The 17,456-nt window shown below is 37.7% G+C and overlaps 2 protein-coding genes across 3 annotated transcripts in view; both read left to right on the top strand.

Annotated features, from left to right (window-relative positions):
• LOC134797105 (probable cytochrome P450 301a1, mitochondrial) overlaps nucleotides 1–17,456 on the top strand; it is a 308,099-nt gene that overhangs the window by 41,658 nt on the left and 248,985 nt on the right. The gene's annotated exons all lie outside the window — the stretch shown is intronic.
• The window catches only part of LOC134797124 (sortilin-related receptor-like), a 60,320-nt gene that overhangs the window by 23,916 nt on the left and 18,948 nt on the right, over nucleotides 1–17,456 (top strand). Inside the window, exons 7-15 of the mRNA XM_063769362.1 lie at nucleotides 1,978–2,059; nucleotides 7,181–7,210; nucleotides 10,349–10,612; nucleotides 11,870–13,394; nucleotides 14,381–14,585; nucleotides 15,299–15,423; nucleotides 15,646–15,861; nucleotides 16,289–16,473; nucleotides 17,019–17,164. Coding sequence (XP_063625432.1) covers nucleotides 1,978–2,059; nucleotides 7,181–7,210; nucleotides 10,349–10,612; nucleotides 11,870–13,394; nucleotides 14,381–14,585; nucleotides 15,299–15,423; nucleotides 15,646–15,861; nucleotides 16,289–16,473; nucleotides 17,019–17,164 — 2,778 coding nt within the window. The remainder of the gene's footprint in view (nucleotides 1–1,977; nucleotides 2,060–7,180; nucleotides 7,211–10,348; nucleotides 10,613–11,869; nucleotides 13,395–14,380; nucleotides 14,586–15,298; nucleotides 15,424–15,645; nucleotides 15,862–16,288; nucleotides 16,474–17,018; nucleotides 17,165–17,456) is intronic.

Below are 17,456 nucleotides of genomic sequence, written 5' to 3'. Positions count from 1 at the left end.
CTTTTTGTTTTTATTTTATTTCCATAAAATGTAATTATTTTATAATATTAATGAATTACTGTTATTTATTTATTTCCAACTCGTTTGTTTTTTTGCCACTGTTCATTATTTAAATGTTGTGTACTATCCGTTTCCGTGATTCACTCGTCCATGGCCCCGACGGAAGACCAGCGTTGGCCCATTAAGGCTAACACCATGCTGAGTCGGGACCATTTCGTGGCTATTTACTTGTTCTGTTATGTAATGATATGTGTTGTAATGTTAAGTGTAAATTTTAATTTTCGTTCTTCTTTTTTTTCTCTTTTGTCTGTTACCAATTTTTTATGCCACGAATAAACTATTTCTATTCTATTTCTATCTATAAAAAAATAGATTTTGAGGTTACTTAATTTAAAGAAATACGTCGTCACGTCGCTGAGTAAGGCTCTCTCCTAACATAGCCTTTTTCCCTTTTAAAATTATATTAAATTTGAACTTTCATCAATACTCAGTTCTTCAAATTTTTTATTTTGATTTTTTAAATAACAGCCAACTTCGTATAAGAGGCATGTCAAGAGACGTTAAATTCCTAATTCCCACTAAGTGTTCATTAGCTAATCGAGGGTTCCACTTAGCATAAACAAAAACAGATGGCGTATTTACACAAGTACCTATTAGTTTATGGGCCAACGATATAGGGCCATTCCACTTATCATTCTTAAGTTAGTTAAGTTTTACGTAAAATTAATGCGCTATTGTATAATAATGTATAAGTTATGCAGGCAAGTACCTAGTGCCAAGATTATATAGTAGCAAGCATAATACCTATTTCAAATACTATTTGACTGTTAGAACGTTTTTGAAGTTGATCGGTAAATCTGTATTGCATAAAAATATCTTTAAACAGAACCTTGTCAACGAAGCAAGTGTATCTTTGGCAAAACAGCTACGCATACAAAATACGACACGTCAGTGCTACATGCCTACGTTGTGTTCTTAAATATTGAAATTATGATTTTAGCATAAAACATTTACCCATTTCAAACCAATTTCGGTACAAACTGCAGAGGGACTTAGTAGGGGACTTCAATAATTCGTTCTAATCTTATCGCTTAGTATAAGTACGTTTTATAAGGTTTCGTGCTCTGAATAACTTAGGTTTTCCATGAGTCATATTCACTAAAACCTACGCAAAACTCGTATGGCGCCGAATAATTATCTTCTGTATAAATATCTACATTATAACCTTACCGTGGTTAATTGGTTTTTCTGTTCCTTAGATACGCCTTACATTACGCACAGCATAAACCGTTGAATGTGATTGTGCGTGGATTTTTTTTGTTATTCTATCCCGTCAGCCAGGCGACAATACTTGCATAGTTTGTTAGAAGAAATGTTATGACTAAGTTCCACTAATATGCTTAGTAGATGACCCATTATTTAAAGGCATTATTCTTCTTCTCCGTCGAATTACTCTTGGCAGAGCAGTAGTGGTCACGTTGAACGACGAACGATTCTACGCCAGTTCTCCCTGGCAGATGCTTCTCTGGCACATGTGTTAAGTGGGGTGTTAGTATAAGGGCTTTTATCTGATCCGTCCAACGCATTGGGGAACGTCCTCTTGACCTATAGCCATTGATCCGTCCCTGGACAACAAGTCTCTCCATGGCCTTATAACTGCCATAAAAATGTATGTTTGGTTATTTCAAATCAAATACCATAAAACCAGCGTTTTAAGAGTGACCCAGGAGACCGTAGCCATGGCAACGAGTGAGTGTACAATCGTGAAACTTGTAATTTGAAACAGCAAATATATCCTTCATATGTTGTAGAGTTAAAAAAAAATTTTTAGAAATTCAATCGTGAAAATGGGGTTTAAACTTCCTACACAAAGGTCGCGAACGGACGCTAGTCTTAACATACATTATGAGCCAACGGCCATTGCCCAGTTTGTTTACTGTTTGCTCAACCTGTTCGTTAAAACGACCTTGTTTTCAGGCAAGCCGCTGAACTGTCACATCGAGAATTCGTGCAGCCTCCACTTATGCCAGAAATTCAGTCAACTGTACCCGGTGACGAGGTGAGAATTAATTATTATTGCTGACTGAGATGCTAAAGCGATCGTGTTTTGGTTTAGATACGCTGTTTCAACATTGCGTACCATGCCAAACATTGCTTGGCTTGAAAAAAAAAAACAGTGATAATCATAGCTTATGTAAGCCGTATTCCTATTAACGATCACCCTCTTCCCATTATAAAGAATTAAATAATGACAGCATTGTTTTTAGCCAGGCAATTTTGTCATGGCTAGGCAATGTAGAAGCACTTGACGGTATGTGACATTACTGCAACATTCCCTGTGGAAATGTCTCAGCTTTTGTGTCTATTTTATTCAATCCTACAGGGAATTGTGTTTTATCGGTATAGAAATATTGTGACTCTCTACTTTTACTTAATTAACACTTACTTATATTTTTCTAGAAATTGATTAGAAAAACAAATTAATATTTTTCAAGGGATTATACGTATCTAATAGATGAATCACCATCAACCTCCCTATAATAAATGTCAATATTCAAATTCAGACAATGTTTTCTAAGAATCAGCAAATAAGATGAATTTAGTTTTTTGTTTTACAAGGAGGGCACATTAATGCGAGGATATAATAACTGTAAACATCAAACAAAATCTTAGCCATATTAAATCCAAACGTATGTTATTAAATATTTATCATTCAACGCCATTATTTAAAAGCCAATTTTACTAGCAAATATAATAAACGACTCAAAGATTGCATCAAATTACTTTGCCACACATGTGGATAAAATGCGAATTCTGATCAGTTTCCGAACAATCGACAGAGTATTCACGAGCTGAGGTGTTAATAAAATATAAATAAATAAGTATAACTACTTATTTAAAGCTCTCATTTGCTGGTAACATGAGCGTAAATAACTGATCGCATCTAAACTCTGTTACTTAAACTGGATCTTAATCGGTTACAAATGTAACTAGCCGAAAAAAACAGACCCATATACCCTTGCTCTATAGAACAAAGTATTGTTTTTAGAAAAAAAAGATATACAACATAATTTCGGGCTCGTAGCCAATTCGCAAGATTTCGAGATTTCCCGGGATTTTTATCTCCAGTTCCGGTACTGGATGAAAGTGCCCGTTCCCGAGAATTCACGGGAAAAATCAGTCTCGGGAATTCCCGGGAGCATGCCCTAGTATCTATGCATGCTTTTTATTTAGTATTGCGGCGATAGCATGGTCGCATTTTTATCGCCCGTGTCACCATGTCTGTCACTTTCCAACAAGTATGGAAGTGCGAAAGTGACGCATAATACGACAGGCGATAAAACGTGACCATGCTACCGCCGCTGATATTATATTAACGTCCGGTTATTATGAATATGTTTATTGAAATGTCGCAAAATTGCGTACCTATTTACCTAAGTTGTCATTTGAATTGTGACTCTTCCATCCTAGCTAGCATTAAATAATTGTTATGTTTACGCTGCAATCGTTGTTTACGTAACTTACATATGTATATATATAATAGGTATTATTTTCTAATAGTAATTTCCTGTGCTAGCCAAACTAATTTGCCAGTCAACAATTTTGGCTGCTTTTGTCAAAATCGGTTTAGTAAGCTCTAAGATACGGTTGGACGAAAACAATACAAACATAGTAATTTACCTACCTACTGTTATGATTTTAGCTTTTCCTTTTTCTTTGCCTTACTTTTGTTTTTCCTTACCTAGCCATTAAAAAAACAAAGATCGGTTTACACTTAGCAGTTACCATTACCAGTCATTATTTACGTTGCAAAGGCTGTTACAAAGAAACTAGCGTTATCAACAACTCTCGTTTCACGATAAAGTGTAACATTACACTTGACAACCGCTTAGTAGCGATAACATTGTTTGACCTCGAACTCGGAATAAGGATGCGGGCAGTGAGCATTTCAACTTGTGGTTTGTTATTCTCTCAGGCAAAACGGTTGAACAGGCTTAGATGAAATTTGGCACACTTATACAGTTTTTAGGGTTCCGTACCCAAAGGGTAAAAACGGGACCCTATTACTAAGACTCCGCTGTCCGTCCGTCTGTCACCAGGCTGTATCTCATGAACCGTGATAGCTAGGCAGTTGAAATTTTCACAGATGATGTATTTCTGTTGCCGCTATAACAACAAATACTAAAAAGTACGGAACCGTCGGTGGGCGAGTCCGACTCGCACTTGTCCGGTGTTTTTATTATTAGCATATAAGTGTCTCACTGCTGGGCTAAGGCCTCCGCTCTTTCCCGCCATTTGGTCCTAAATGGCACACTCCTGCCATAGGATATAATGGTGATATTAAAACCTAGAAACCTAGTTCTAGGGGGCGTTCTTATAAAACGAAGCCTTACGTCTGTGGCCTGTTGCTGTTGCAAATAACGTTTAAAAGTGCGATTATCGTAGTAAGGATACTTGGCCTGAATGCCCTGATATGGCTTCACTTTGGCCTGGGTTAATCTTCTAGGCCTGATTGTTCTAAAATAATTGATGTATTGTATCGCGAAATCGCGATAGGCACAAGCAAATTGGCTTGTTATTCACAAACAAAATTTATATTTAGATTGATTAAAAGTAATCAGTGCCCTTAAGTTTTCCTTCAATCGAATAAGTATCAAAAGATATTTCGTAAACACAATAAGTTCTAAGAAGCAAAATACGTCTGCAAAACTGATTATCGGTTGGTCTTTGCTATAGGTTTACAAACAGATGAGTTTTTAGACTAACCTCCTAAGTCCCCATGTCCTTTTTATAGGACAAATGGTTATAGTACATATGCCTATAAACCGTGACCGTTTGTATTACATACCGTAAGATTACTAGAGCTATCAACAAAATCATGAGTCAGTTAACCTACTGATAAAGAGTTTCCTTTCGTTCGGTTCGAAGAAATCATCGGCTCGCCTTACAGTCCATTGTAGGAAGTGAACTTCCTGCGTGTAGACCAAATCACTGCACTGGTTAGAATCTTCATGGTGTATATAATAGGAGCATTCCATGAAATTGTCTACCGTTTGTCCCGTACAAACGCGAATTTTCTGAAGATTTGCAGGTATAAGAGTTTCCTTTTCTATAACAAATGGTCAAAAGTATGCACAGAAAAATAATCGCCTGCTTTAAATGCCGAAAAAAAAAGTCGCAACACACGAAATAAAATGCGGTTTGTACGAGGCAGCCCGTGGAATGCTCCAATAGTACATTACGATATAAGTGCGAAAAGTAGGAAATTCGCAACGAGGGGCGATACACTGAAACACGACCGAAGGGAGTGTTTTAAATCGACATGAGATGCAAATTACCTTTGCGCACGTATATTGTACAACGTTTTACAGTACATTTAAATTTTTGACATAAGCACGTATTGTCCTTAATCCCGCCCTAGGGCGGTAAAGTAGTCTGTGTTACGTTGTATGTATCAATTTCTCGTTGCTCAGTTTCAGTAATATCAATATAGCCACGAATTTTGATTTAGTCTGGCTGAAATATTTCAAAGATTCGTAAACATTCGTTAATTTAATTATACTCGTATGAATATTTATTTTCCGCAATACTTTACCTCAAATGAATTTAATAGACTAATGTTATGTACTTATATAAAATATGGTACCCATGCATACAGACCAGATGTTCGGGTGCGGAAAGTTTCCAAAAAGTTGGAAATTTCAGGAAAGAAACAAGGGAAAATTTCATTATAGAAATGGAACATTTGAGAACATACAAAAATGAGGAGTTCCCGAAATTTATCTATGTATGTGGAAATTTTGCAATTTTGCCTGACGGCACATAAGTACAATCCATATTATTCTGACCCCATCGGGACATGGCAAAGTATAGTAATATTTTCAGTATAACAGTGTGACAGAACAACAAAGGGATCCATTTCCAAATACACTTGCACTTTTTGGCGTATTTGTTTATAAACACTGAACAGGATCGTATTCTGTACAATCAGTATTCTAAGTGAATCATATGATAGCGACGTCTCGCGTTCGTTCGTTGAACTCCCTCATTGTGCTCGCCTACGATTTATATCATCTGCTTGATAATGCTACTCGTCTTTTGTGAATGATTCCTTTGTAAGGGTTAATTACCTACCTGACTAGGGGAAAACCGAAAAAGGTTTATGATTTTGACTACGACTACTTCTTCTTCCTAGCGTGGTGCGTGGTGTATTGATTTATTGACATTAAAGTTAATTGTTGTTGTCATTATTTTTATAAAGTTGTGATTGATGCCAATAAAATTTTAATAACGACTATTGTAGAGTTTCGGAACCATACTCGGATAAGTATTAGGAAATGCACAAATCATCTCGTTTATTTTGATGAGGATGGAACTTGATAATACCCTGTTTAGTATTTTTAGACGCACGAATTTGATTGCATCATGCATAAAATTCAATATCCATTCGTTATGAATGTAAATACAGTCTGATCGTTCGTAACCCTTATTCTATAGACAATAAGGTCCAATAAATGTTATTTAAGCGTGTTGGTACATTGTAAAGCAGACAACAGGATAAATTACAAATTGTGCGGTTGAAGGTTTTTTGCCGCCAGCTGTGATTCGCAGAATCTATTGGTTTATCAATGCCATATTGGTTTTCCTGGTTGAAAGATTGTACCTTTATTTTCCAATACCTAAGTCTTTTTCCAAAGCGTAAAAAATATGTATGTATAACTACGACGATGGCAAACCAGCGTGCGGCAGACATGCGATGTGATGTGCCAAGGGAAAGTTTTAAATTTCCCGAAGTTTTCATATTTCCGAAACTTAAAATTTCTACGGATACTTTATTTATTCTTGGTAAATATTCCAGAGGTTTCTTAAACTTTTGGATATTTTCTGCTACTTGCACATTTGTAGGCCCACGTGATGGTAAGCGGAAGCCGTTTTTTACGTGTGACATTAACTCAGTAGGTGCATAATGCGCGTTGCCAACCTGTACGTATCCGAATCTTACTGACACCTTATAAATCTTATAATATGTGTATGTTCATTATGAGCTTTAGAAAAAAGCCAGGGCAACGCTAGGCAGATGAAGATGAAATGTAGCGCAGTCATTATCTATGTAATAAAATATTGTAAATGCACTTTTTATGTATAGCAAATGACTAGGCATTGTTTATATATATTGCAGCCCTCCAAGGAATGTACGCAACAACCTAAGGTAAATTAGTGAGGTGTAATCATAAAGTGTTTTCACTAGTTGGCAAATTGAGTGAAACAGTCTTTATTATAACATATTGCTTTTTGAATTGATTGATTTATAGTCTGTATCTTCAGGTATTTAAATAAAAGTAAACACACAATTTGTACATTTTCGGGTAGTTATAACATTTATTGGTTAACCAACCAAACACAAAACCGCCTGGATCTGTCACTGAACGACCTGACTTTAACCTACATTATTTGATCGTGTAATGTTTTCATCTACCCTCAACTGGCTTAAGGAGCCATTTGAGGGTAGATTTTGTTTACTTTTATTTAAATACCTAAAGATACAGAGTAGTAGTTTAAGTAGACATAATAAAATCAGGATAGAAGTGTTGTGATATGACAAGATGAGCGACATGAAGATGCTTACAAAGTGTGTGGAATTTGACTGAATCTTAAATCGCGGAAAAAACCGAGTTCATTCGTTTTTTTTAGACTAGGCTGTAGACTAATTTATGTATAAAGTGTATTCCTCCTTACGTATCTTATCATGTAAACAAACAAACGTCAAATCCATAGAAAATCTAGACATCGTATCGTAATGTCAGATGTTTTTGAGCTCATCCGTTCATTACTGCGATTATTGATGAAAATTTTATAATAAAATAATAATAATAATATTTAACTGATATTAAAACTCTCCAAGGGGCCTCTATGTGTTTGATCTATATCCCCACGCAAGCCTATCAAAAGACCGGGATTTATAGGCCCGTGATATCCAAGGAGATCCAGTGGTTATTTGGTTGATTTCAATACTTTGCCCGTTTCTTTAAGTATATAAACACATTTTATGTGATGATTATTGTCTAATTCCAGAGAAAACTGTGATCATTATCATTATCACATCGAGAAGTGATTCTTTACATGATAGGACAAGTAAGGATAAACACACTGTAGAGACCAAATTAAATTGGCAAAAGGTGATACCAAACCGATTGTACACCAAGTTGACATCTCAATACAGACTTTCTCAATTGCCCCGGGCATTGCCCATCGACTGTTTCATTTGATTCGCTAACGAGTATGTTTTGTAATTGTGCTTAACAGGCTAAATATCGTGTGTCTATGTTTTGCAACGATTAATTTTTTATTTATTTACGTAGGTTCATTACAAAAAACCTAGAATTCGATTGATTTTATTTGTGGGTTTTTTTCTCACGCTTGTTTGCATAATAATTTACACTTTAATACATATTATTATTTATTGGTGAAGTGTCAGTATGTCATCATTATCCTATCAAATGCTAAGAAATATTGAAATCAATTTAACATGAGTCTGCTATTATAAATTATCCTTTGTATCTCTACGCTCAATATAAATAAAGTATATAAGGGGCTATTCATAAATTACGTCATTTCAAATTAGGGGGGGGGGGGGGTCTGGACATCGGATGATGGTAGCATGACGTAGGAGGAAACGGGGTCATTCGAAGCATGATTTTTGGATGATTTAGGGGAGGGGGCGTCAAAAATCGTCAAAAATCGATGACGTAATTTATGGACAGCCCCTAAGACGTAGTGTTGATATAAATATGAGACATCAAACATTATATTGAGTTACCCAACTATTAGGTTTGCTTACTACTCTGATAAGAACCTGTTTAATATCACATAAGAATACACACGTGTTGAACATTTCAATGTTGTTATCATAAAACAACAACAAACTAACCCAATCTGTGTTGCGTGATTATATTAACCCGGCCATAATTTCCAAATACGTGGTTGGTTTTAACTGCTTTTTATCACCCCGAATCATTCATGATTAAAAGTAATAAACAATCAAGAGACCATCATACCCAGAAGCGCGATCATGGTCGCATTTTTATCACTTGTCATGCCATGCGTCACTTTCGCTCTTACATAATTGTTAGAACGTGACAGGCATGGTGACAAATGATAAAGAGCCGACCATCTTAGATGGTCGAAATTATCCACGCGATAGAGTGATACATAGTGATAATGTCAATGACTGTCGCTTTCAATTTTCAATCGAGCGGTGTACTCAAGTTTGTTTTGTCACGTAGATAATTCCATCCTTCATATGCTCACACGACGTTCAGTAGACATCCCAATAAGTAATATTACTAACCCAACATTTGAAAAACATGACGGTGATGGTTTTTTTGCTAGTTTTCAATACTTTTTATAATTTAAAATGAACTGTTGAGTTATTAATTATATCGATTGTAAATAATAATGCGTTAATAATTTGCCTTGTTATTATGAATACAGTGTGAAATGGTGACGCATAGATAGTAGGTTATTTGTTTTGCCATGTAGTTCATGTTTTAATTAATAAATTAATACATGCCTCATTTGAGTAGAAATGGTGACTCATGAGGTCATTGTTTATAATAGTCTTTTTAATATTGTTATTAAAATGATTACGAACCAATATCTAAGTCCAGGGACCATAGGATCCATGGAAGTTGGTGGCTTGCAATATAGGCGGAAGTATTTTTTACAAGCTTTTGTTTTCTACTACCTGCCCCGGTTTTTGTTTGTTTATGATCTTTGCAAGTTAAATTTTATAAGAATAAGAAATATTTATCAGGACAAGATTAGGTTATGTTACAAAGTACATAGATTACCAAATATTTAATTGTAGATAGAAAATTGCCAATGCAATTGACAATGTCATGCCATGGTACCATCACTTTACCGATGTTGGCCATAGGAACACTAGGAACTCTGTAATAAATATACATATTATGCTCATCTATTTTGGGCCTGCAAGGGTATAGAAAATATTATAATAAGGCAGTAAAATTTTTTACCAAAAATGATAATTTTTACATTTTAGAAAAATACTTCCGCATGTACTAAAAGTTACGGTTCTCGTTAGTGATACAAAAGACTCGAGCCTTTTAGCTCTTTTTTTAGGGCTCGCCTCATCTCTTAATGCCTAAAAGGCTAAAAGCCTTTTCTATTTAATTAGTAAAATAGGCTTTTAGCCTTTTAGGCGTCAAGAGACGAGGCGAGCCCTAAAAAAAGAGCTAAAAGGCTCGAGTCTTTTGGATCACTAGTTCTCGTTAAAATGCGTGACATCTTTGAAAGCATATTTATAAACGAAATATTTATTTCACAGATCCGCAAGTATCATGAGTTCAAAATCAGCGCCAGGCATCATCATGGCCACCGGTGTGATGGGCAAGTCTCTCAAAGGCATCCCCGGCGTCTACCTCAGCCGCGACGCTGGTCTAACTTGGAAGAGAATACTTAAAGACTACTACTTCTTCAACTATGGCGACCATGGAGGCGTTCTGGTGGCTGTTAAATACTTTAAACTGCGCGGGGAAACGAATAAAATTCTATATTCGACGAATGAGGGGATTGAGTGGAATTCTTATCAGTAAGTTTTGTTTTGTTCATTCTTTCATGTCAGCTGAATTATTTAAGTTACTTAAAGATTTCCACGACAAGTGGTTGTGTCTGCCGCCTTTCAATAGTTCCCGGCTATTATGATTGTCGGTCCATCTTGTTGAGGTAAATTCTATCTTGCATTTTTTGGTGCGTTTGAAATAATAACGACTGATGATCCGGAAAGAGGTACATAATTTTGAGAGCAATGAAATCTTGGGGTCCTTTGCGTGCTTTTATTGCTAAGAGCCTCTGAATGATGTTCATCGGTGGAAGTCAGTAGCGGATCAGCAAAGAGCTCTAGGTTCTGAGGTCATATATAAACCGCTTACAGCAATATACTACGACTATACGTTTTCTTTACCGATCTTGGACTATTAGGTGGCAATTTGGTTGCCACCAAATGTGTAAAATATATAACGTAAATAAGTAAACTTCGCGGTGAAACCAGAAACGCTATATTTAACAAATTAGGAATGCAAGTGGAACTCTTATCAGCGATAGCTTGTGTTTTGCAATTAGCACGTAGTAGGTATTTTACGTGCGTAATGTGTAACATAGTTGCGATTTGCTAAATTCTTTATTTAAAGTGAATATACTAATATTAATTGTTTCTAAACATTGCATGTCCCTATAATTTTGTATAGAAGTAAATTTCGATACTTCAGTAGACATTTTAATACTTGTATCTTGTGATCAATATGAGGATAACAAACATATAATTTCGGACTTCCTACGTAACGTAACAAATAAATAAAAAATGTTAAAGCACTTCTTGTTCACTCAAAACAAGCTAAATAAATGCTTAGTGTTGAATAATTGATTTGTAGTTTCCCCAGAGAAGATAAGGAAAAGAGCACCGAAGTTTTTATTGCAATGAGATATCTATACTTAGGAATGTGTTTGCATATCAGACGTTGTACGTATTTGTTTCCCTCCTCTGGTGACGTCAAGTGTTTTTGTTCATGTTTGTGGATTCTGATAACTTACTTTTACGTATTCTTTTGTTTTGGTGAAGTTTTATTGACTGAGTATTATATAAATGATGTTTCATACAGAGCTTCCCGTCAGTGACAGAAGTAACTATTTTGCCTCATTCATGCGACAAATGCTCCACAAAGTTTAATAACAAAGAAATGACACAGTCGACTTTTGCGGCCGACTTCAATCGCACATTTTCCTTGTATGCCAACAATATGCATTTGCATCAATAATTTACGATAAATTCAACATATCTAATTCTTTGCAGGTTTAACGCAGACGATCTCCGCATATACGGGCTAATGACCGAACCAGGAGAAAACACCACAACCTTCACTATGTTCGGCTCGGCCAATGAGCAACATCAATGGATCATCATCACTATAGACCTGCAAAACGCCTTCGCCAGAAACTGCACCCTGGACGACTACAAATTCTGGTCACCCTCGCCCCCTAACTCCTCAGTATCCTGCGTATTAGGAACTAGAGACACCTTCCAAAGAAGACTCGCACATACAAATTGCTACAACGGCATTAATTACGATAGGCCCGTTAAAAAAGAACTTTGCGAATGCAGCAGAAGAGATTTCGAGTGTGACGTCGGCTTCCAGTTAAGTAATAACGCATGCGTTCGCAATAAATCTGCCAAGCACGACCCCTACGCTACCCCGTACCCGTGTCGACCCGGCACCCTTTACCAAAGAACTAAAGGATACAGAAAAATTGATGGCGATGTTTGTAAATCATCAACCTACATACCTTATGCGCCTGACATGGTACCTTGCCCGTTAGACGAACCCACAGAGTTTATTCTAGTTGCTTTAAGAGATAAAATCGCGCGGATAGATTTATCTGACAATTCTACGATATTCCCAGTCAAAGGACAGAGCAATATAGTCGCTATAGAGTTTGACTTAAAGAACAATTGCATTTACTGGGCTGACATTGAAACTGATAAAATTAATCGGCAATGCTTTAACAACGGTACAGTACAAGAAGTCATTGTTGATACCGACTTAGCGAGTATTGAAGGAATGGCTTTAGATTGGATTTCAAATGTGTTATTCTTCGTCGATGGAATGCGTAAAAAAATCGAAGCCGTCAGAACTGACTTAACTATCGCAGGCAGAATGAGGGTCACTATTCTCGACAATAAGGTTTTATCCAAACCTAGAGGTATCGCTGTTCACCCCAAAGCAGGTTACCTATTTTGGACTGATTGGGATAGAAGCAATCCGACTGTCTCCAGGTCTAACCTCGATGGTAAGAATGTTAAGAAGCTATTCGGAAAACCGATAGTCCAATGGCCGAATGGTATAACTATAGATCAGATGGCTGAGAGAATATACTGGGTAGACGCTATGGAAGACTATATAGCCAGCGCCGATTTAGACGGCAGATATTTTAAACGTATTCTTTGGAGAGACGAGAAAGTATCTCATCCGTTTGCAGTGGCTGTGTTAAAAGGGAAGATGTATTGGGACGATTGGAAAGCGAAGTCCATATTCATTGCCGACAAGGATTCCGGGGACAACGTTATAACGATTAACAATTCTTTCTCTGGTTTGATGGATTTGAAAGTGTTCGCGCATTTCGTTCAGCACGGTAGCAATGCGTGCTCGTACAAGAATACTAGTTGTGACACTATGTGCCTGGGCGGGCCTGGGAAAGGGTTTAGTTGCCTGTGTCCGAATGGGTTTACTATGACGAATGGAAAGTGTATGTGCTCTAACGGGTTGGAGCCGTCCGCTAATATGACTTGTAAGAAGAAGGACGGAGCTTCTTGTGATGCTGTAAGTATTTGATTTCTATAAATAAGTTAAATTCTTTCACAGACAACGTTAAATTTGATTTACAAAAATTAAAATATATTTATTTATAAAAAAAAAAGGATACATTTTACAATAATTATGTACAAAACTTAAGAAACTAAAACCCGTTCTGAGCCATGCCCGGTCCAAAGGTCCCCATCACCCCATTACAAAAATATTCGAAACTGTTACAAATTCTGGTGCAATCTAACAATTTTGAATTACATGAAATTGACTGAATATCGAGATTAGTGACATCATAAAATACTTTTGAAGGCTGGCTTTGATGAAAACTTAGGTCAAATGCATTTCTTTGTAATTTAGGTATATCAGTTAGGATTTCCGCATAAAAAAATGAATCATGATTACGGGTCAACAGTTCGAGGATAATTGCATTATGTAGGTATATATGAATCAGATGCAATTTATTTGTGCCACAACAAATCAGAGCGAGAATTTGTTTTCTCGGTTCCCTTTTGTTTTGATAGGCTAATGAGTTATGTTAATAAGCCATATTAACAGGAAATTTGATAAGTTATAAATTACCTATTGAACTAATAAGGACTATACTTTATATGTTTTGTTTTTCTGTTATTATAATACCACTATCGCGAACTGTGACACTTTTGACCGAACTAGTCAGGTCTCGCATATACAATGTAAAATGCAGATTGAATTTACTCCGTTAAGATTTAATCAAATTAGATCATTATTTTTATTGTTAAAATCTATGGCATAAAAAGAAAGTTAAATCACGTAGGTTTCAAAAGTGAGCGTTTTCTACTGTGACTTCAGTCGTGTCCACGCAAGCGAGAAATGTGGAGGTGCTGTTAGTTACCGTTAACTAGGAGGTAGCCATTTCTGACGCTGTCTCAGAGAAATACAATATTAGTAACAGGGATCAGTGTGACATATTAATTTCAAGACGTTTGGAATAATTTTAGGGAATAATTACTTTACTCTCTCAGGAACAATTCACCTGTGCAAATGGCATGTGCATCACATCATCATGGCAATGCAACGGCAACAACGACTGCGGGGACTTGTCCGACGAGATAGGGTGTCCCCTCTGCGCTGCACCCATGTTGTCCTGCGATGATGCGTCTCGTTGTTACCTACCGCAGTGGAAATGTGACGGAGAAGCGGACTGTCCCGACTTCAGCGATGAGAAGAGTGAGTACCGTTGGCTATAGCGTATGTTACTGTTAGTTATGTTAGTATCTCTGGGGACCTGCTGACGGGATAGGGTGTCCTCTCTGCGCCGCACCCATGCTTTCTTGCGATGATGAGTCTAGGTGCTATCTGCCGCAGTCAGAATGTGATGGTGAAGCGGACTGTCCCGACTTCAGCGATGAGAAGAGTGAGTACCGTTGGCTATAGCGCATGTTACTGTTAGTATCTGTGGGGAAAAACGGAAAAAGGGGGACAAAGGTGATGTCCAGTATTTTAATCTTAGCCAAAGGCCTGTGCACACCGGGGGCGTCTGCGTAGACGTGCACGTTGTAATATATAGATTCCTATAAGAGACCACCGCTTGCGTGACGTGTGCGTGCACGGCTCCAACATTTTAGCGTACGCGCACGTGCATATCTGCCGGTGTGCTCTGGTCTCATAAGTTCAATTGCACCGATTATGAAATGAAATGAAATGTCGAGACTCTTCGCTATTAGACCGTTCACTGGAACGACTATCGGGACAATGATCGTCGAATCAACATCCCACATGGCGGTTATCTCGTGAGCCAAGTCTAGGTACTTACTGGACTTGTCCATCTCGGCTTTCACGAGATTCTCATCATGGGGGATGGTGATGTCAACGATATTATATTATTTTGTTATCATAAAATATGCCAAAAACTTTACATATGTTTTTCTTTGTTTTATCAGACTGCACGAGACCGAACTGCACCGAAAGTCAGTTCCAATGCGCCACGGGCATGTGCATCTACAAGAAGTGGGTGTGCGACGGAGACAACGATTGTCACGACGGCTCGGACGAACGCAACTGTAATGTGAGTTTTGTGGGTTATCAGTTTTTGTTTCGTAGAAAATATAATTATAAATATTAATATTACGTTTTCATGTGCCCTGTAAAATACTTTGCCTGACGGCAAATGATACAGCCCGGCAGGGTCGCCATGTGACGTAGAACGTTAATGATACGCCTAGAAAATTCCGACTATTTATAAACGGTTTTAAATTCAAATTTCAATGTTTTTTTACTTGTCCCGCAGTCGACATCAAAACGGCCCACCATAAGCACTTGCAACGAAAACGGTTTCCCCTGCAGCAAGGACGCCAATCCCATCTGCATTCCCAACTCGTGGGTGTGTGACGGAGAGAGAGACTGCCCCAGCGGCGAGGATGAAAAGGACGACAAATGTCGAAACTCGACATGTGCGCCGTCTATGTTTAGATGTCCGAGCGGGAAGTGCATATTTAAGTCTTGGGTAAGAAATCAGCACTTAGTGTCTCTCGGATCATTCTAGAAACTATTGTTGACAGAAAACAATCCACCAAAACAGTTTTACCTTGTTTGTCCCTAATTTAAGACAAGTTATTATGATTTGTCTACTTAGGTCCTAAAATAAGGTAAAAGAATATAACTTTATTTTCATCCTATTATTGTCCTTCTATTTGCTCATTTTTTATTGCAACATCTAAAAGTGATATTTCAAAAGATTCTTCTGAACATTAATAAAACAGCCCTACTGTTACTTTTTTCCTTTTTATTCATCCATTTATTCATGTTAATCAAGTTTGAAAAGCACCAACGCGCATGACCTCTGGATTTGTAAACGCATCCATAGGCTACGGGAATCGCGTCAGTATCAGTATGCTTGTTTTCCACGGATGCATAAAAAAAAATTCTTACAGGTATGCGACGGCGAGAACGATTGTTCGGACAACGATTCATCTGATGAACAAAACTGCACATATCCAGGGACCAGTGGGCACTCGAAACTGATCCCTCGGCCGCCGGACAGGCCAGACTTCCCGTCAAACGGGACTTGCTTGGATTGGATGTTTAAATGCGAGAACAACAACTGCCTGCCTTACTGGTAAGTCTGGGCGTAGTTTGCATCATAAAAAAAGAGTAAATATAGTACACGAGTAGAACGGCACATATCCAAGGACCAGCGGGCCCTCGAAACGAATCCCTCGGCCTCCGGAGAAATCTGACTTCCCGTCAAATGGGACTTGCTTGGATTGGATGTTTAAATGCGAGAACAACAACTGCCTGCTTTACTGTTAAGTTTTAATAGTGTAGTTTGCTGTCTTGTCACAGACAAAAGAATTATAGTAGACGTAAAATATCTCAATTTGCCGGCCAAAAAAGGATCTTGAATTTTAAGTTTAGGATTGAATTTTGATGCTCTTATGTCGGCTGTACACACTCGTAGAGAGTCTCTCGCCGGCCGGAGAAGCGCGAGACGAGACAAGGAAGAGCGAGACGAGACAAGGAAGAGCGAGACGAGAAGGGAGCAGCATGTACACACTCGTTGTTTTGGGCCTGTCTCGGGATCTCTCGACGAGTGTGTACAGCCCGCATTAAAGTCGGTGGGTATCAAAATTGTATAAAAAATAAAACTGTTTAATTGATCAGGTGGCGTTGCGACGGTATTAACGACTGCGGAGACAACACGGATGAATTAGGCTGCGGTTCCTTCGTCATTGACGCTAGCACGCCAGCGCCTGAGCCTGAGATTAAGGACAAGAAGTGTTCTAAGACTCAGTTCACTTGTTCGACTGGTAAGTTCTCTTTTTTCAATCGTCTATAACTCTATACTATACCTAAGACTGTCGTTGCCATAATAGAAGAACGAACAACAACGACACAATTCCGTAATCTAGGTTGTGCTTCCCTGATTAATGACGCAGTTCATGTCGGCGCCTGAGGGTTCAAGGCCAAGAAATGTTTTAAGACAAATGTCATAAGTGATAACCTTATAACATTTTTGGTAGATAAATCTATTATCTGTGGAGATCAAGGGGAGAGGCCTTTGCCCAGCAGAGGGACACTATAGCGGGCTAAGAAAATATA

This window comes from Cydia splendana, chromosome 14 (assembly GCF_910591565.1).
Source record: "Cydia splendana chromosome 14, ilCydSple1.2, whole genome shotgun sequence".
NCBI classification, from domain to species: Eukaryota; Metazoa; Arthropoda; class Insecta; order Lepidoptera; family Tortricidae; genus Cydia; species Cydia splendana.
Note: the sequence above shows the minus strand (reverse complement) of the source record. Positions and strands in the feature narration are given on the sequence as shown.